This window comes from Desmodus rotundus, chromosome 5 (assembly GCF_022682495.2).
Source record: "Desmodus rotundus isolate HL8 chromosome 5, HLdesRot8A.1, whole genome shotgun sequence".
Taxonomy (NCBI): Eukaryota; Metazoa; Chordata; class Mammalia; order Chiroptera; family Phyllostomidae; genus Desmodus; species Desmodus rotundus.
Window position 1 is genome coordinate 84,908,222 of NC_071391.1, and position 20,995 is coordinate 84,929,216.

The 20,995-nt window shown below is 49.6% G+C and overlaps 1 protein-coding gene across 4 annotated transcripts in view; it reads left to right on the forward strand.

The window, feature by feature from the left end:
* ZBTB16 (zinc finger and BTB domain containing 16) overlaps positions 1-20,995 on the forward strand; it is a 203,351-nt gene that overhangs the window by 162,341 nt on the left and 20,015 nt on the right. For all 4 annotated transcript variants that reach the window (XM_053924524.2, XM_053924522.2, XM_024570825.4 and 1 more), the window contains 2 exons: positions 15,287-15,457; positions 20,230-20,397. In XM_053924524.2, the coding sequence (XP_053780499.1) occupies positions 15,287-15,457; positions 20,230-20,397 (339 nt within the window). The remainder of the gene's footprint in view (positions 1-15,286; positions 15,458-20,229; positions 20,398-20,995) is intronic.

Here is a 20,995-nt window from a genome sequence, read left to right on the forward strand (position 1 = left end):
ACTCCAGAGGAGGAACTGAAAGGGGAGGTACCTTGGAAACCAAACCCACATGGGAGGAAAGAAAACCCCAACCACTAAGTGACATTTAGCTTTGCATTTCCTTTTTAGAACCTGAGTTTGGTGTTTCCCTCCAGAATTTCCTTCAGAATGTAAAGGGGTACGTGTGTGTGCATGCGTGTGTGCTTGTGAAGGTGTGGAAGAGGAGGACTGAGTTGTCCATCAGTTGTCTGAGGAGCATACACCCACTTGACGTGGCCTCGAGGCCCAGGCATGTACCTGTTGGATGCTTCATCTCCTTTCCCTGGGAGAGAGTTAGTGAGCCAGGAATGCAACCTACTTGGAAGGAGGGTCATTCCAAATTTGGGGGGAATGGGAGAGGCTGGTAGGCAAAGTATTGTTTTTATTTTTTTTTATTCAACCAATTCTTCCCTCTTCTACCTTCCCTGAATAGCAGGTTTCCTCCTTCCAGGTTTTCAAAGTCATTGCACACTGCCTGACACTACGTAAAAGCTTCGTCCTTGGATCTCTGTAGCTGCCTCTCCTTGCTTGTCTCTTCAGCAAATCTACAGATTCACTCTCATCTCCCTTGCCAACCTCACCACCAGCCCATATCCTCTCTGGGGTATGGTATGTGGCAGGTCATGAGGCCTAGTGAGCCAGTGCAGAGCCATTGCTGAGGTCCACAAAGAAGTCCTGGGACCTGAGGACAGTGGCCCATCACCTTCAGTAGTCCTCAGACAGCCTGTCCCTCACCTATGTGTATATAGCACCTGAGGGCTGCACATGGGGTGGGGGGGGCAGAGGTGTGGGTAGTAGGCAGGGAGCATGGCGAGCCCTGAGGACTGCAGGAGCTTTAAAGGATCACAGAGCCTGTCCTGTTTATATCACAGATGACACAGGTCTAGAGAGAGAAAATTCCTTTGTTTAGTCCTTCATCTGCCCATTCGTACTTCCCTCCATCCAGCAAATAGTCATCAAACACCTGCCAGGTCCACAGGATACAGAGGTGTGTAAGAGAAATGAGGTCCCTGCTCTCAGGCGGCTTTCATTCTGACAAGGAGAAGACTAAAAACGTTGTTGAACTTCGGGCGATTTGCTCAAGGCTGGCTGGCATCAGATCTGCGAGGCTGGTGTCCTTCCCGAGGATCCAAGCAGGAGAGCTCCTTGCTTCCTGGGAGCCTGAGCCTTCAGTTCCACCCTTCCCTGCAGATGGAAAAGTTAAGAAGGACCGAAACTGAGTTTTAGTCTGCATCCTTGTGAGCAGCAGAGGGGTTGGAGAGGCACAATTAACTTTTAACAGATCCAGACTAAGGATTCTATATATTTTTTGTAAAATATATATAACACAGAATTTATCATTTTAACCATTTTTAAGAGTATAGTTCATTGGCATTAAGTGCAGTCATATCATTGTTACTGCGATCCATCCACAGGATTTTATCTCCCCAAACTCTGTCCCCATTAAACAGTAATTCTCCTCTGTCTCCCCAGACCCCTAGATCAGGAATTCTTAACATACTGTGCCACGGGGCCCCTTGGGAGGTCTGCTAAAACCTATGAACACTTCCTCAGAATAAGTTCTCTGAATATAGAAAGTAAAATAACATATGGTTATAAATGGAAGGTTTAAATATAGATACCAAAATACTTTTTAAAACCATTTGTAATAAGTATATGTATGATTCTTTGTTATCCTTTTAACAAGCTCCTCAAACATCTATGGTTTGCATAAATATTTCGAGATAATCGCAACATTGCCAGTGCAGTGTGAAAATATCGACTACCAAGTCACAAGTACAGGTAACGTGACTGGTTTGTTGTTTTCATTCCCCATTGAAGAAACTGCTAAAAATTGTTGGTGGGAATGCAGACTGGTGCAGCCACCGTGGAAAACAGTTTGGAATTTCTCAAAACACTAAAAATGGAACTGTCTTTTGACCCAGCAATTACACTTCTGGGATTATACCCTAAGAATCCCGAATCACCAATCCAAAAGAACCTAGAAACCCCAATGTTCCTAGCAGTGTTAGTTACAATAGCCAAGATTTGGAAACAGCTTAAGTGCCCATCAGTAGATGAGTGGATTAAAACACTGTGATACATTTATACAATGGAATACTATGTAGCAGAAAACAAGAATTTCTATCTTTTGTGATAGTATGGATGGAACTGGAGAGCATTATGCTAAGTGAAATAAGCCAGTTGGTGAAAGACAAATACCATATGATCTCACTTGTAAGTGGAATCTAATGAACAAAACAAACTAATGAGCAAAATAGAATCAGAGGCATAGAAACATGGAACAGACCGACAGCTGTAAGAGGGGAGAGGGGAGGTGGGGACTGGTTGAAAGAAGGTGAAGGGATTAATCAAAGAACATATATGAAGGACCCATGGACATAGACAATGGTGTGGGGATTGACTATGGAAGTGGAGGGGCAGAGGGGGAAAAATTGGGACACTGTAAGAGCATAAAAAAAAAAAAAAAAAAAAAAAAGAAACTGCTAAATCTCAGAGTTCAGTGAAAATAAAGATGCAATGGTTCCCCCTTCAAGTTCATCAATGTTTTGAATTCTAACCCTGGACAGGTTGGAGGTTTTGTGGACTCTAGGTTACAAAGGCCTGCCAGGGCAGAGCTTGCCCACCTTTTCTGCCTGGGAGGGCAGTGCACAGGGCCAGTAGTGCGCTGATGGGGATAGCAACACACCCTGTGCACAGGCTTCTGAGGGAGGGAAGGCAGGAACGCTGTAGGAAACCAGCCAACAGGGACAGGGTGCTCCCTTCTCCCCAAGCCGCCAGCCTGCTGTCTGAGGTGGGCGGTGCTAGTGCCCCCTGGAAGTGTGCCTTCTGGCAGCTTCCCTGCCCCCTCCCATCCCCTTGTCCAAAGGCTCAATGAAGAAGGGAGCCATATGGTCCTTTGTGGACGGACACATTCTCCCTAGTACAGTATCTTCCTGGTGTGAATGCAGGGCCTGGCTCCCCAGAGTCAGCTGTCCCTCCCCTCCCCCGCTGCCTCACTCCCCACAGCTAGCCCAGAGAGTGGAAGGTTGTGGGGGCCAAGCTCACCAAATTGGGGAGCCCTGCAGAGTCAGGGTGAGCAAGGAGTCTTTTAGTAACACCCACCCACATGCTCACACAGAAAACGAAGTGAAGTCGAATGTCTCAAAGTCAGATCCCTTTTTAGTATGAATTTGCTGTGTCTCATTCTGAGCACTAATTCCAATTTAATTGCAAGTGGCCTGAAGCCTCTTCAATAGGAGTAACAAATGGTTTGATTTTGTAAACTTCATCAGACTGCATTTTAAATGCGACACAGTAGCCCAACTCGAATGCCAATGAAGCACTGGAGTAGCTCTCTGTTTACTAATTATCCGTTTTTACTCCAAGCCACGCTGGCTGGCTTGTCTGATTAAATCGGATTTGTGGGATAGAGAACAGCTAGCAGAGTTTTCTCTATAGTAAACGAGATTGAAACTATGGGCCGCCTGGCTGCACACTGTAAATTATATTTCCTTTTAAAGGGGACGTGTCTCTTTTATTTCTCTGTCATCCCTTCTGCATGTTAAACTTTACAGTACAGAAATGTACCCGCTGCTTCTAAGTCCAGCCTCTCACTCTCCACCTGGGAGCCAGCTCACCTCTGTTTCTTCCCACCTTCCCCTCTGGAGAACTGGAAAGGAAATTGGTAGCTACATCCCATAAGCTCCCCCTCCACTCCTTTTCCTCTTTAATCCTTTCTTTTCTCCCCTCTATCCTGGGGGGTGAGATTTCATTATTTCACTATTCTAGAAGGTTCCTGTAATCATTTGGATTCTTAGAGTCCATACTGAGTTGACTAAAAGAGAGTTCTAGCAATAAAATTTACTGGGATGAAATACTGACTAACTGGGGTTTGGCCTTTCAGAACGACGTGTGTATTAGTGGTATCGGGCTGGGTGGGCAGGGGTTGGGCCTGAATTGGTAGTGATAGCGTAGACAGTGAAAAAAGAGAGTCGATTTCTGAAAAATTAAATGTGTTTCTTTGGTCCACCCTACTTGAAATCCTTTCCACTGAGCAGAGCGACACTAAGGTCACCAGGTTTCTACCTGTGATCCAGCGGGGAAGGCCATGCATGGAGCAGGTATGGCAGGGTGGCCATGGGCGGATGTCCTCCCCTGAACTGCCTGGCCAGTTTTGAGGTCTGGGGTCTGGCTTGGAGCTCTTGGAGTCTCTAATGGCTCTTCACCTGTCCCTAGGACAACCACCTCCTCCTTCCTGCCTCGCTTGCTCTCTCCCCCTCCCTCCACAAACAGGTGTGATCTGGTTGTGCTTAAACCCTGCTGTTGCTAAGACTTTTAATTCCACGAGCTTGACCTGCCCTGCCCTCACTCTTGGTGTCAACCTTTGTGTGGGTGCCTTTTATATTTTAATTTGCTTCTGAATGTCCTGCAAAAGTGACAGTATACGCACTTTTCCCTGTCTGGCTATTGTGTGCGGTACAGTATGGGAAGGCCTGGCGGTGCCTCTGGTACCCTGGTTACCGTGGGAATGAATGGCTACCACACTCTCAGGCTCGCAGCCCTGCTTTTAATTGTTGACAGTAAAAAGCATTTAAATGCTGCTTAATTTGTAATCATCTTCTAGGGGGGAAAGGAGAGAAACCATTAAAATGTCAGTAAAATGAGTACGTCCTTCTCTCTTTTTGGTTTGTTTTTGTTATATTCATATGGGGTAGGTTTTCTTTTCATTGCCCAGTATTTGCCAGATATTTAAATGGCTCTGAAACAATCAGGATTTCATTTTATTTTGAATTTCTGTCTCCCCCGGTCCCGCCCCGCCCCACCCCATTCTGTCTCTCGGGGTCTTTTTCTTGCCTCTGACTGTCTCTGCTCATCTGTCCCTTCTCTTCCATGTGGCCTCCTCTGGCCTTCACCTCACAATCTCTGGAATACATCGGGATTTAGAGGAAATTTTAAATAAGACCCCAGCTTCACTGCTCTTTTCAGAAGACCCCTCCCCAGGGGCCTCGGGATCAGCTTGTGGATACCTGGAACTGGAGACAGTAGGTCTCTAGAAAGTGCCTCGTGCACAGTAAGACAGATGGAAGAGATCTGCGGATAATTTACTGTACAAATAAGGAAATTGGGTCTCATCTTCAGGGGAAACGTCTGTGCTCTTTCACGAAGCTCTGGACACACTGCTCTGCATGCAGGTGCCTGCTCTGCGCTGGGCACCGTGCTAAGGACCTGAGGCCACTGGATTCAGAGGGTCTGGTTCTCTGGTCACCCTCTGTGCCACATCATTGTCTTTTCTGTCACCCCAGTGTTGGGGGCCTGGGAGAGAAAGCCCCTGCTCCCCCTCCCCACCCCATCAGCCAGGCCCTTCCCAAGCACGGAGAGGTTTACAGGTACCCTTAGACCCAGAGACTTAAGAATTGCCCTTCTGTGTGTGTGGCCAGTTCTTGGGGATACTAGCAGGTAACTGGGGGTCCCTTGGGATAAAGGGTATGGCAGGTTCTCTCAGGTCTTGCTTTCCCCATGTTCCTAAAAATCCGTGCCTCACAGGGCTCCCCGAGAAGGGTTCGGAATGACAGACCTGACTGGCCCCTAGCAAATGCTCAATCAAGCTTAGATCTTTTCTTTGCCTTGCCTATGACTGTCCCTCTGTGAGCCTAAGCCACTGGCTCCCACTGAAACCTCAAGATTCCTTTTAACTAAAGGAAGGCTGTTGAGACAGACTTGAAGGAGAACTGTCTGACATACATCTCGATGGGAGAAAGGGCCTTTCAGTTTTCTAGTGCCCTCTTCAGTAGGCCGAGGACCATTGACTGCTAGATTGGGGGGAACCCTTTAAGAATAATTTACTTCTACCTTTATTTTTCCAATGAGGAAACTCAGGCTCAGAGAGGTTTAGTAACCTACCCAAGAGTGCACAGCAAGTTAGTCACCAAGCCAGGATTTGAAGACAAGTCTTCTGGCTGAAGACTCCAGTGCTTTCTACTCTTCTCCCCTTCTTCAAGTGGGAGCCTATCGTGAAAGGTTACAGGTAAGGAAAGGCCTAGAGTACAGCAGCAGGATGATTGCCCTGGCCCGTCCTTGCATGTGCCTTCCTGACCTCTCACCACATACCTCAGGGGTTCTAGGCCCAGAAACCTCCTGGACCAGATGAGTATGAGCAGAGGGGCCCTGGTTTCCTACCGCGCAGCTCTCATGCAGCCTTGCAGAGAACTGCAGTCCTCCCACCACAGCTACAGGCAGAGCCGAAGACATGCCAGGGAGGATGGCCTGAGGAAGGAACCCCTCGCAGCTCTACTTGGCCAATCATCCACCTACCCACAACTTGGGAAGCAGAGAGCCCATTGGCTTTGGAAACCCGGAGGTAGACAGGTACCTGTCTCTCCCCTTTGAACTTTATTCCTACAGAACAAGCAGTGCAGAGAAACTGAGGAAGGTAGTTCTTTCCTCCGTCTTGGGAGGAGAAGTGGGTCCCTCAAGACGGCACGATGCCCACCTGCCACATTCCCTAGCCATCTTCTCCCAGGTGTGTCTATCTCGGAGGCCCCTCTCCTTCCACCAAATGGGTATTACCTGAGAGAAGCTTCTGTTTCAGGTTCCCCCAGGGCTGGGCAAGCTTAGGTGTCTGTGGGCGCCCCTTTCCTCTCAGGGCTATTGAAGTTGGTCCAGTTTTTCAGTTGTGGGCCAATTAGTTTCACAAATGGGGGCCCCGTGGTGCCAGGGCACATTTGTTCCGGGCCTGCGCACTGGTTGGGCCCCATTGTCCTGCCTCCCAACCCTGCGTGGGCCCATTGTCCTCACCCCCAGCGGGTGCTACTTACCGCTGATTTATACGGGCAGGCGTCCTGCGGGCTCCAGGCTGCACTGCCACAGCTGGCGGAGGTGCTTAAGGCCTTGGACCTCATGACCTTTGCCCCAGTCCTGCTGTCATTTTGAAAGTTACAGACCAGAGGGCTGCATACCTCTCCGGATTTACTTCCCACCCCAGCCCCTCCAACACACACACACACACACACACACACACAGAGGCTCCCTTTCCTTTTACCTCTTCTTGCTCTTGTGGTAGAAGTTTGAATTCATTTGGAATGTCTGAAAGGGTCCAGAAGCTGGAGTGGGAAGGGACTGTGGAGTGAGAGGTATCAGGAGGGGCAACCAGTCTCTCCTGACATGGAGGAGCCTGCTGCTTCCCCAGCGTGGCTTTTCATCTTCAGTTCCTTAGTTCAACATCACATGTAGAGCAAGAGGAATCGAGGAGCGTGTTCCCGTCACTGTGGCCTCGCCAGGCCTTGGTTTGGCATCTCACAATTAATTTTGTCCTCAACACTCTTCCTGCCAAGGGCCCTTGCACCCTAGAAAGGGTGTCCTGGTTGGAAGTAAAGGGGTGCCCCAGCCAGAAGTAGATAAGAGCTAAGGAGATGGTCTTGTAACTAGGCAGCAAAGCATAGACACGGTTCCATCTTAACCATTTACTCTCTCTTGCAGACCAAACTCAACTTTTCCCCTCCTATTTACCCCCTGTCCTTTATTTTCCACCCTTTTTCTTGTCCCCCTCCCCTAGTTTCTTCCCCTCTTGCCTTGTTGGTTGGAATGATTGACAAAATTAGCAGATCTATTCACGTTACTTTTATTGTGCAGGTCTCAATAAATCCCCCATGTCTGGGGTGCACCTTAATGAGCTAGTGAGCTGACAAATTTGTTTACTGTAGCTGGAGGTGCCGAGTAATGAAATGCACTTGTGTCTGCAGCTCACTGCTAAACAAATACACAGTTTTCTGGGAGCCAGCCTTACTGGCTGCTGCCTGAGGATGCGCCCACATTCCCCGAGAGACTGAGAGGTGTGTGTGTGCGTGCACATGCGCACCCCCACACGTATGTGCCTTGAAACATGTAATTAATTACACAGCCACCCATGGCTTAGTTTTAAAACAAATTTAAATCAGCTGTTCCAGCTCCTCCCTTTTCTGGTTATGCATTAAGAATTCTCTGCTTCCTGGACTAACAATAGGAAACCATAACATTCCCCCTTTCCCTTGTGAAAATGGAAGGTTATATACATCTATGGGGGCCTTCCAAGATTCTAAGCAGATGAGAAAGGAAAAAGTGGTAGGGAGGGGTGGGCAAGGACACTGGAATTGACAAGGCTGAAGTTGACGAGAAGGCTAAATGTAGTTTTTAGCTCCTGGCTTGGTTTGGAAAGATGTAACGAAGCACATTGATTAAAAGTGCCCAGCAGTAAGTGACTATAGGCAGGAGACAAGCACCCATGCACAGGCTTACGGCTAACTTGGTTTGAGGCAAGCCTCCCAAGATGTGTTTCCTTAGCTTTCTCTACCGCTCCTGAAAAAGAGTCAGTGGGCAGTAAAGGAAACAGTGGGCCTTGTCTCTCACTCTCTAGCAGCTGTCACTACAGGGGTCAGGGCGCTGGCACTTCCTTGGGCTGGGCAGGCTGGGCCCTCACTGTGCTTTGTGAGAAGTTCAGAAGCCTGTCCCAGTGGTCCTGCAACTTATGCCCAGAAGGGGAGCTCTTGCTTCTTTCTCCAATCATCCCTTGAAAAGTCCCTAAGTGATGATGGCATGGAGGAGTCAAAAAGGGGGAGGGCACCTGTGCTGACTGATATCATGGGCTGGGTGTTTGGTTCCTTTTTGTCTGCCTCCCATCCCTTCCCACGCCACCCCCTCTGCACCCCCCCCAGCCCCGCAACACCTCTAGCCTTCCCATCTTCTTGGGATGTGGACAGAGCCTTCCTGCCTTTGGTGTGAATCAGCCCTAGGCTGCTTCTCTGTGTCTCTCTTTCTCTCCTGCACAGTGGATGATGCATCTTGACCTTGTCTTTAACAGTGATGGGGGATGGGGGAGGTGGATAGGGAAGGGGGGAAGGTGGCAGTTTCAGTGATGGTTTTGGTATATGGTACTGGCTGCCCAGGGCTGGAGGTAGTGTCCTAGAAAAGAGAAATCTGGGAGTCAGAGGAAGTAAAAGATATTCTTGAAGGAGTTGGGAGGGAGGTGGGGAAGAGATAGTTCCAGCGTAAGTCAGGATTTTCACACACCCTTAAATTTTGTATATTCTTACTCTGGGGAGAAGAACCTGTGGGGAGGCAAGGGAAGCAGCTCTTCCTTTGTTGGGTAAGGTCGGAGGAGTTGGACATGAGACGCTTATTCGTGGTCCACGTGCTTGGACACACACACGCTCCGGCACATGCACACGTAGCAGTCACTGCCTGCTTACCAAAAAAAGCTGGAGTATATTTAGATTCCTCTGCTCTTTTGATTAAGAAACCGCTTATATCTAGAGATAATAAGAGCCTTGCTCCATAATAAGAAGGTATAGCACCTGAACATCTCCAGCTGTGTACCCCTCTGATCCTGTTCCTTCCTTTCTATTAAAGAGCTAATTGGTATGGAAATGGTACAGGTGTAAACATGAGGGTTTTGTGTCTCATAATTTCAGACCCAGTCATCACCTGGGTGAAATAAATGCCCTGGATCTATGTTACCCACTCCTGCCTCCTATTCCACCCTGGCCTTGGCTTTCTCCCATTTTTTTTTTTTTTTTGCTAAAATTAAACTCATTTTAAATTGGGAGTCTGTGAGCCGTACATGCTGTGCAGCCAACACTGGCTGTGCTGCCTGTGAGGGTGGAGGGCGGGGGTGGCCATCCATCTCCAGACATAGAATTGATGCAGAGGGGGCCCAGGCATTTGCACTTGCCCTGCCCACGTCACCTGGAGCCACTCTTCATTCAACCTGGCACACCCATCCCCTCAACCCAGTCTTAACTCCCTTTAGCAGACATCCTTGGAGTCCAGCCTGAGTGTGAGCCCCTTTCTTTCTTCAGAAGAGCAGAGGAAGTGCTCTTCTTTGACCTGGTAAATTATTTCCTTGGGCCAAGGCTAAGTCATGTATGTAAAATTATGATTTACATTGAAATTTATAGATTGACAGAAAATGGCACTCATGATTTACAGACTCAGAAACATTTTTGTCAGTTGCCTCATAAACATAACAGTGCTTTGTAGTCAGTGTTGGAAAGGGCAGGTAGTTATGAATGCTGTTGTCCAGGTGAAGAAAGGAGGCCAAGGGCAGCAGCTACCCGGCCAAGGGTCAGGAAGCCAGGAAGGGCGACCCCTCTGGGCCAGAACCAGGGTCTTCTGACTATTCACTGTGTGATGTGGTGAACAGGACCTTCTGGGGTCTGGGTCTTCAATTCTGAATAGCAGAGCTGACTTGGAGCCAGAACTGGGCAGTCCTTTCTAGCCTACCACACAGACATGAGGAGCCCTAAAGAGATCAACTGCCTGCGGGTCGCTTCACATTACTCATTTCCAAGGAGAGTCTTCTTGGAAGCTCTCAGCAATGGCTGCGTTTGGTCTTCGCTTTCCCCGGTCTAGCCATCTGTCTCTCTGTACCGTGACTTCCCAAACCCTCTGCCCTTAGTGATAGCCCCATAGCTCCTTATTCTTTAATGTACCAGTCACTGAGTGCCTGCTCTCTGCCAGGCCCTGTGCTCTATAAAGATAAAGAGAACAGTTCCTGCTTTAGAGGGCTTACGATCTAGTAGGCAGAGCTGAATGTCAAAAATAAATGCAACATAGGATTTTACGTGCTGTAATCGTGAGAGCTCAGAGGAGGATGTTCTTGGCGCTGAGCACTAAATGGTGTAACTCAGCCAAGATGCCTTCTCTTGGGCCAGCTTCCTGGAAGAAGCAGCCTGGAGTCGATAAAACAGCTTAGGCTTGTGTACTGTGCAGGGCTGTCTTGAGCAGTGGCCAGGTCATCCTGCACAAGGTGCTCAGCTGAGGGGATGAGGAGGCTGGAATCCAGCCACTTTGGTCGCTGGCGCTGTGCACCCAGGTGAGGAGCTGTGTCTGCCCAGAGGAGCGCCTGATTTTCTAACTCAGACAAAGGTGTCATCTGGGCTGGCACTGGCTCTGCTACCACTTTATAGCTATAAAGCTTTTACACATGGTATCTCGTTGGATGCTCTCAACAACCACAGGCAATATGGCAAAGGATGGGCATCCTGTGGCCCAGAGAAGTTCAGTGACTTGCTGAGGGTCACATGGCAAGTAAGTGACAGAGCCAAGATATCTGTGCTTTGTTTCCCGCCTCGTGTTATGCTAGCTGGCGTGGAGGGGGCAGAGTGTGCAGACGCCGCCGGATCCCCGTGCCCTGCTGCACATCTCACTGCTAATGAATTGCTAATACAATTTTCTAGATAATTTTATTTTCGTAGTCCCACATTTTAATGTGTTTCCAAAAGCTAGCATTTATTTGCTTAATCTCCCAGTGTAATAGAATCTACCCTGACTCATCATACATGCAGACAATCAGCTAGGCAGAAACTATAGCAAATTGTTTAATGGCTCAGATCCAGTCTTGAGATTTTTAACTTGTGTGCACCAGTAGTTTTTCCTGTGTCTCATCCACTTCTCTCCTGCCCTTCCTTCTTTCTTTTTTTTAAAGGTTTTATTTTATTTATTTTTAGAGAGAGGGGAAGGGAGGGAAAAAGAGAGGGAAAGAAACATCAATGTATGGTTGCCTTTCACTAGGGATGTGGCCCGCAACCCAGGCATGTGCCCTGACTGGGAATCAAATGGCGACACTTTGGTTCACAGCCCGCGCTCAGTCCACTGAGCTACACCAGCCAGGGCCCTTCTTTCTATTTAAAATCTTTTTCCATTCCCTCAGCTGTTGGTGTTCAAACACAAGAACGGGGACAGTGGGTGTGGGACCTCAGAGCCCCCTTGCCTTTGACTCTGAGCCTGTGTCAGTGTCCTAGTGGCCAGAGAAAGCCCCTGATTGAGGCTTGTTGGAGATCCCAGGAAGGGGAGAGAGACCATGAGAGGGACCTTGTTCCATTTTCTTTCTAGGTGGTGGCTATATCATCTTAAACCTGTCACCAAGGTGCAGATCCAGCTGTCTGGGACTTCAGGTGCAGGGTGCTTCCCAGCTCAGGCCCAGATCCCAGGTGCTGCCATACCACCTTCCTGGATTTCATTCTTTGACTCTTCCTCTCCTTGCAGCCCCTACCCTAGCCTGGTTCTCACCCTCTTCTAGTGGTAGCACAAAAGCCATCAGCTCTCTTTCTACTTCCAGCCACTTATCCCACGCTGCCCTCAGGGTAATTGCCCTCACATACTGCTAGGATCATGTCAGCACCCCCATCCCTTTGTGGCAGGCGCTGCATTGCCTATAGAATGAGGAGTAATCTGTCCCACCTGGCAGGCAATACAGCCCTCTGTGATCTGACCCCCAATAACCTTCCCTGCTCATCTCTGCCCTCAGGGCCTGTCCTCTGCCTCCTGTCCCTGAGATTTGTTCGTGGTGTTTCCTTACCTTGGCTCCTGTGCCCCACCTTCTAGTCCTCACTTCTCAGTACTCTTCACTTTTCAAAGCCATTGAGAAAAATCTCTCAGAATCTGCTCCAAAGCCTCTTGAAGTCATCCTGTCTTGCCCTCTGGTTGGTTGGTTGGTTGTTGACTTGATGTCTCCCAACAGTCTGGGACCCTGTTTCTCCAGTTGATCACAGCATATCCCTTGTCACCTAGCACAGTATCTACACTTGGTAATATTCACTGAGTCAGCCGAATGGACCCGAAGTGGGTTCAGGCCATCCAGAGAAGGATGGATGGCACAGGAGGCAGCTTCCAGGGGCCTTGGCAAGATTGAGGGGGCCAAGTGCCGCAGGAGTCTGTCTGTCCTACCAGGTGGTACTGACCCTCAGAGCTCCTCTGGGCCTGGCGTTTTAGACTCAGGGTATTCTATGGGAATGCCATTCATGTTCCCTCTGACCCAGGCTCCTTCCACCATGGAAATTTCAGGGGATGCACGAGGAGAAACCTGGCCATGCCTTACCCAGGAAGCCTGGTCCATCTTACCAATTTAAAGCAACTGTTTGACAACAGGGTTCTCTGTGAGGTGACACTAGGGGCACAGAGGAGGCCAGTGCCGGGGGCCCTCAGAATGAAGCAGCCAGGGCTGCCGTGTCACAGAACATGTGGCAGATGGACTCCACTCCTCGGTATATTGGCCAGAATGGACTGGACTTGGGGGACTCATTTTCAGCCGCTGGTTTGCTTCTGCCTGGATAGACCACTCCCTTTGGTGTGCCCCTCGATCAAATGGAGCTGGGTGCCCCAACACCTCCCCGAGATCTTGCTGATTGCCAGGGATTTGGAAGCCTGCAGAGAGCCTGCCTGGGATTCTGCTGCCAATCCACTCCTCCAGCCCAGGTTCTCTAAGCATTGCTGGAGGGAGCCCTGGATGCACTGGAGCTCCTGAACCAGCCATGTTTGGAGCTGGTTTGCTTGTGATGTTACTTTGCTTTTCCAGGGGAAGCCCAGGCAGATGGGTGGCAGACCCAGAGGTAGACATGTGCCCAGCCCTGTGGTTTTTGACAATAGACAGACTTATGCATTTTTAGACCTCAACACTGCCTTTCTCACTGTGTGACATTATGGAAGTTATTTAATCTCTCTATTTTCCCATTTGTAAAAAGAGGAATAAGAATGCCTGCCTTGGAAAGTAGCCAGTTTTACATGAGAGGACAGCACTGATAAAGCACCTAGCACAATGCCTGTATCAGTTCCCTTCCCTTCTGCTCTTCAAGGCCAGAAACAAAAGTGCGTCCTTTCTTGTATTGTCTCCCTGCTCAGCCTTCCCTGGTCCAGGATGCAGGCAGCGTGGATTGAGCATGGCTACAGATGCCTAGTCTTCTGAGTCTCTACACAGGTGGCTGTGAGGGCTGGAGGAATAGGGGGAAGTGAGAGGTCTTGCCTTCCCACTGATCCATCCCCAAACCATCCATGAATGGGACTCAGGTGGGGAGAACAGACCTCCTACTTGCTGTCTCCATGGGTGGACCAGGGAGGCAGCAGGCAGGCTCTTCATGCAGTCCTTCTCTTCACCCCACTTCCCACCAGGAACTCCCTGATTCCACACCGAACAGCCAATGCTGCCCCTTCCCCCTCTCTGGGTTGGGTTGACAGATGCCAGGCCTGCCTACCTTTCCTACTTGTGTCCCTCCCACAGGGCTGAGCACAGGTGATGCGGCCCAGATGCCAGCAAAGAGAGTTGAGCAGACGAGCTTCCTAGGGCAGCTAACGTGCTCTGGAAACAATTCAAAGCAGTAGGTGTAGGCACTTCCTCACATGGTGCGGTACCCAGAAAAGCCAGGGCTCCAGAGCAGCATTGGACAGCAGGCTTACAAACAGGAAATGGCAGCCTGTCTTTGGAGGGTGCCATGGGGTACCTACCCGACTGCCTGGGCTTCATATCAACACAGGCAATGACTAGACTGAATTAAACAAAAATCTCATGTTACCCAGCTTAAATTGTTTTGAAAATTTCCCTTTGGTCTTGGAATGAAACCTAAAGCCCTTACTATGGCTTTAAGACCCTACACGACCTGGCTCTGCCTGCTTTTTTGGCTTTCCCCTCTGTGCTCTCCCTGCCTCCCAAGCCGCACTGTTCTCTGTCTGATCCTCCTATCTGCCACGTTTCTCTCCCACCTGAGTGTTCACAGCTACTGTTTCCTCTTCCAGGAACGCTCTCCTCCACTCACCCGGTGTGCTGGGTGACAGACATCTGTGACTGAGCACAGGGTCCTACTTGTAGAAGGTACTAAAATAATATTTGTTGATTGAATGGACCCTTAAGATGGGTGCTTTAATGAATGGAGAAGTGGTTAAAAGAATAGGGTCTGATAGAACTAGCACGAGGAGAGGACTCACATCCAGGCTGCCGGGGTAGACATCCCGGCTCTGCTGCTTAGGAACTCCACATAACTTTGGACGAGTTGCTCAGTCTCTGTGCCTGGATTTCCTTATCTGAAGGGTGAGGATGTAGAGTTAGTTACATTCAAACAATAGCTGGCAGATGTTATCTCCATTATTGTTATTCCTCACTGACAGCCCACCTCCTGCCCCAGACTCCAAAAAGTCCCTCTGATATATGCCGTTTTAGAACCATGCCTTTGACACAGCACCCCCCACACAGTTGCCGCCTCACATTTGCTGCTGTGTTGCGTTGGATGAATGCCCCTCTTTCTCCCACTAGACTTTAGACTTTAGACTTTCTCCCACTAGAAGTGAGTTGATTTTGTCCACCACTGGATCACATACTAGGTGCTCCATCAACGTTGCATGTCTTGGGCTGCCTCTGGGTTTGCCCCCCTGAGCATGGGAGCTCGGGGGCACTAGGCCTGGTGCTGGCTCTTGCTCTAGCCTCAATGGGTAAAGAGTGGCCCTGTGTTCCAGCTGCCTGAGGTCTCCCCATTCCTGTCTCCCACAGGCACTGACATGGCTGTCTTCTGTCTGCTGTGCGGGAAGCGTTTCCAGGCGCAGAGTGCGCTCCAGCAGCACATGGAGGTCCACGCGGGTGTGCGCAGCTACATCTGCAGCGAGTGCAACCGCACCTTCCCCAGCCACACTGCCCTCAAACGCCACCTGCGCTCACACACAGGTAGGCTGGCCAGGTGATGGGTAGATCAGGGTCTCTGGGAACCAACGTCTGGATTTACCTCCAAAAATAGGAGGTGCTGCGCAAAATTAGCCTTCAGCCCTTCCTGCTCAAGGGTTAGGCTGGGTTGGAGGATTCATCGCGCCGGTAGATGCTGATAGCTCTCCCCATCTCACCATGTGGAACTTGAGTGCTCCATCTCTCAGTGCTCAGAAGAGAGGGTGCTCATGAGAAATGTAGTCTTGGGCCCTGCCTCAGAAACTCTACTGCATATGGGGTGGGGTGCAAGACTCAACATTGTTCATAGATATTCCCAAAGAACTCTGAGGGCAGTGGACCCAGATCTCATTTTGAGAAAAACCAACCTGCTTGGTCTCAGATTCTCTCTGCTACACCCCCCACCCTCTCCCTGGCCCCGTTCCCATGGACGCACATTCCCGAGGTCAGCCTCTAGCTCTTAGGGAAGCATTGCAGAAGTAGTCCTAATTGTTTCACAATAACAGCATATTTTCTATGCTGGAGAGTTTCGGGGAGTAAACAATGAGCGGTGAAATATCTTCACTTAGCCAGTTCCAGGTGATGGGGGAGGAGAGGGGTTTTGAGTCAAGGAGGCTAGACCAGGTGCCACCACACTGCCCTCTGGGTTTCAGGGATGGGACACTTGGTCTTTGAGGGCCAAGAGGCATTTCTTCCTTGCAATTGCCCCTCACCCCCCAAGTAAGGGAATGGATGACTTAAATTCTGTCCTTTGTCTAAGACAGAAGTGGGTCCTTGTTGACAGTACATGGATAAAGGGCTACCCATTTCTGAGTCTGCATGTATCTCTGCTGTGTGTTCTATCCTGGGCTTGGGGTGAGAGGCAGTGATGGGGCGGGGCCGGGGAGACAGACAGGCAGACTCTGTATCTGGGTTCGTGACAGGATGTATACTCATGTCTGTTAGAAAGGGCACAAAAAACTGTGTGCAAACAGGAATGGGTGGGTGAGCATTTTCTCTCCTCATTCTTGAGTCTTGTTACAGCTCAGGGATTAAATAGTCAGGCCAGGCCTTTCATGGGTGGCTCTGTTGAACAAGGGAGGGGCTTTCTTTACTGTGGTCTCAGTGGGCCTGTCCTGCCAGCCGTGGGCATCCCGGCCAAGGAGCCTGCCTGGGCTCTGCCTTCTAGATGCCACTCTGTTCAGGGGAGCGTATTGTCTTAGCATCACCAGTTTTGCTGAGAACAATTTAGAATTGCTGGCATAGGATGGGGGAGTCCCAAAGGGCAGGGCCTGACCAAAGAGGCTAAGGAGGAAGGAATGCTGACAAGGAATTCCTCTGCAGTGCCTCATAAGCATCTCTTGAAGGTATATGCACCTTCCTGTCAACACCTTCCTCACAATGTCCCCAGGTTCAGCCTTATCAAATGCCAGTCACCTTCAGCAACGTCTGAGGATGCTCTGGGTCAAATCTCTTGGTTTCTTGGAACTTGAATGGTCCCAGCCCTGCTAAGTCTGCCCAAGGAATGCCCTGCTCTGCCCAGGCCACCTTCAAAGAGCTCAGCTATCAAAATGTCACATACTTCTGTGTCAGTCATGGCTCAGATCTGTGGGAAGGGAGATGTAGTTTGGGAAAAGCACTTGCTTAATCTAGGAAACATGGAACGTGTGCCCTGCCTGTGCACACACACACACCTATTGATTTCCACCCCAGCGAGCCTTTGTACACACAAGCCGTATTCGGCTGAGCACACCCTACACAATGCCTCATTAATATTCCGTTGTTCTTGGCCCATGTGCTGCTGGGGTCTGGTGTTTAGCATGGGCAGCTGTGTTTGGTAAGTTAGTCCAGCCGTGCTCTTGGCATTGATGGATCCCTGATTCACACGACTCATCGTATAATAAACTCTCAGCTGTGCTGCATGGAGGGGCATGAGTTGCCGACGGGACAGAGCTGGCTTGGGGAGAATGACACTGGGCCTGGCCCATGCCAGGGAAACCTCAAGGTAAGGACAGACCACTGTGGTCGCAGGTGCAGTGGGCAGGCCGGAGGGGGCTCTGAGTAGTCTCGTTTGTCCTGCACTTAATGTCAAGCTCATTAAAGAGGCTACAGAGTTAATCAACATGCCACAAATTGGATTTTGAGTTCCACAGCCAGTTTTGTGTGCATTATGGCAACGCTGACATGATTAGCTCTCGGGGTGAGGGTTTTTGACCAGGTGCTTGCCATGTTGCCACAGCTCTGTGTGTGTGCACATGTGTGCACGTGCATTTGCACACGTGTGTGTTATCTAAGTTTTTCTTTTTTTTTTTTCCCCCTGGGCTGACTCTGGAGGTTTCCTATTTAACCTCATTTAACATGTGATCCACTTTGTAATTAAATTATAAAAATCTGATTAAACAGACCTCTCCGTCTTAACCATTTGTTTTTTAAACTCTTAGGGCCCTCCCCACCCCCCGGAGGGGAAAGGCACAGGCACTGGTCCCCCCAAGCCGGTGGCTGCCGGTGTACGTTTTAATTACTCGGTCTGGCTGAAGTCTCCTATGGCCTTACTTTATTTATTTATTTATATCTTAATGAGGATACAGAATCCTTGATTAAAGTCGTAATCATTGCTGATTCAGTAAGGAGGGGGAGCTGGATGTCAGATGGGCTGTGTGCTCAGCCATCTACACAGAGAGTGGCATGCCGGCACAGGCACACACACACCGACCTCACCAGCTAATTAGGACCAGGGTCTGCATGGGCCTCTCCTCCCCTTGGGTTGGGTGGGGCTGGCGGCTGGGGCAGGCAGTCTGCACAGCCCTGGCAGCGAGAGCGCAGACAGGAGCTGAGAACCCCAGATCTGCATGTGAGGGACTCAGCCAGGGCAGTGCCCCACAGACTGGTGAGAGGTGGCTCTGCACTCTGAGCTTTTTCCTATCTCCCTCCTCAGCGGAATTGCTTCTCCCCACCCCTGTATGCCCTCGGTGCTTCCTGCAAATCTTTCACCCATGAGAGAGCCCGCCAGTGGGCAGACCCCAGAATCCACTCCCCACAGAGCCTTTAAAACCCTTCAGAGCCATCAGAACAGATGAGAATTTATGTGGGTGCAGGGGCCTGCATTCAAGAACGGGGAGCTTGGGGTAGCGACCTGAGAGAAGAGACTAAAATATCATTTTAAAGAGGAAGTGAAGGCACAGGCATGCGAGTCTATAACGAGAAGGACAATTTATGCCCAGGCACGAGCGCAGTTTGACATGGGGATAATGAAAAAACGTAGGTCGTTGTGGATGACTTAAACCTTCAGCAGCTGAAGAAAATGTATGAATCGCAGAGGACATTACACGGTTGGCAGCCCCGCACATCTGCAGGGGGACAAGTGAAATACAGTGGGCCGTTCTCTACCACAAACGGTGGTTGTTGGAGACGCAGCCCAGAGAAATTGTAATTACAGCGACAAGACGAATCAGCGGTACTTAAATATTCATGAACAAAGTCTGGGGTGATCAATCTATCTTTATTGTCTGTGCCTTCACTCCTCTAATAAATAAGTAGCTGAAGGCTTCACCTTTTATCCCACAGAGCCCCCACTTTGGGTACAAGACGAAAAATGGTTAACCCCCACACCCCAACCCAACCGCTCACCTTCCAGGGACATTAGAACACAGCAAGGAGGCTGATGGGCACAGCTTCCAGGCCGAGGAAGGGCAGTTCTCCCCATGTTTCACATGCCCAACATCCCTGAGTGTCTGCTCTGGGTTGTCCTTATGTTTTGTGCTGAGGCTGTGGGGATGCACGGAGTTCCCTTTTTATCCTTGAGGTGCTTCCGTTTAGAAGCACGGGCACATGACAGTAGACACAGTACAGCATGTCAGCTAGCAATCTGAGATGTTTCCAGTGTCCAGGCTCTGGAACCAGAGCAGACTTGGCTACTTACTTGCTATTTGACCTTGGGGACTATGTATAAGCATCTCTAAGCATCTTATTTTTCTCATCTGTAAAATGAGAATAATGGCAATATCTTTCTTGTAATATTGTTGCAGTGATTACATGATATGATCTGTGTGAAGTTCTTAGTACAGTAGGGAGCACTCAACAAAGATGTGGGCCATTTTAATTAGAAAGTGTCATAAAAATTACACTACTACTGCTAAAAGAACAAAATGCTGGAGTTTTTTTCCTCATTGGGGACAGAGAAGAAAGTGCAACTCATTTGCCTGAGGAACTAAAGAGAAGCTTCCAAATGGGGTGACTTTTGAGCTGGGTCTTGAAGGATGACTACGAGCTGCTGGGGAGAGACGGAGAAATCAAACAGGGAGAACAGCTGTGTAAAGCTGGAAGAAGAAAAGAGCAGAAGGCATTTGGGGAATAGTGTTCTTGTCATTCCCCAAATTGGAGGGACTTTTTAAAAGTAGGGTTTTAAAGCCCAGAGTGATGTTTGCCCCTGACCAGAGGAAAGAAAGAGGTCATCGGAAGCGGAGAGGTGAGCTATCAGAGCCCCCAGGTCTGCTCTACCCTTGGGGGAGCCTGCTTTCTGGGGACAGCTATTCATCACTAAACCAAATGGACTTTCTTTTCCTGAGACTGGTCCGTGACCCATGGATGACCAGTGGGCCAGAGGAAAGTATGGACGTGTGTGAACATGTGCTCCCTGTTTATGCTGGGGGAGCCAGCAGAGGCTAGGCGTCCTTATGTCATTTTTACAGGTGGTGAATGCAGGCAGTCTCATCCTCCTGGTGCCCTGAATGTGCCCTGCTATCCCCTAAAGTGGGGGCAGGGGATAAGCAAAGGCCTGAACAAGCCCTTTGTCCCCACAGGCGACCACCCGTATGAGTGTGAGTTCTGTGGCAGCTGCTTCCGGGATGAGAGCACACTCAAGAGCCACAAACGCATCCACACAGGCGAGAAACCCTACGAGTGCAATGGCTGTGGCAAGAAGTTCAGCCTGAAGCACCAGCTGGAGACACACTATAGGGTGCATACAGGTACTGAGGGCCAGAGAGGACACCTGAGCTGGGTCTGGAACCTGCGTGGGGTTGGGGTGGGGGACAGATGGTTTCCTAGAGAAGCCCAGGTAAGAACCAAAGAGCAGAACAGGTACTTAAGGGTTTGTATGTTGACCGTAGTGCCACTGGCCCCTTGCAAGGCTGAGGCAGACATTGCTAATCAATCAAGGCACCCTTTCCATGAGCCCAGACTAGTCCCCTGGGCAGCTATATCAATAGTTCACAGATCATGTCTATTTGTGAATCCTGAATTAGGTTTCCTCAATTAGCTGGAAGTGAAGGTCAGGATAATTCCTTACTTGATGGTTAGAGCAAGAATTAGAGGGCGGTGAGTTAGGTTATGCTGCAGGTTACAGTTAGTTCGGTTCAGAGATCAGAGGAGCAGATATATTTAATAAACCTTGTGTGTGTATAATGTTTTACCATTTCGGTGGGACTTCACATTCCTTTTTACATTAGAGAAATGTGAGCTACTGTCCTCCCGGGGGTCTGAGGACAGGACAAGTGGAAGTGGTCCCCTTACATCCAGAACTGCCAGAGTTGAGGGCAGTGGAATGCCAGAGCTGGACTGCACCTG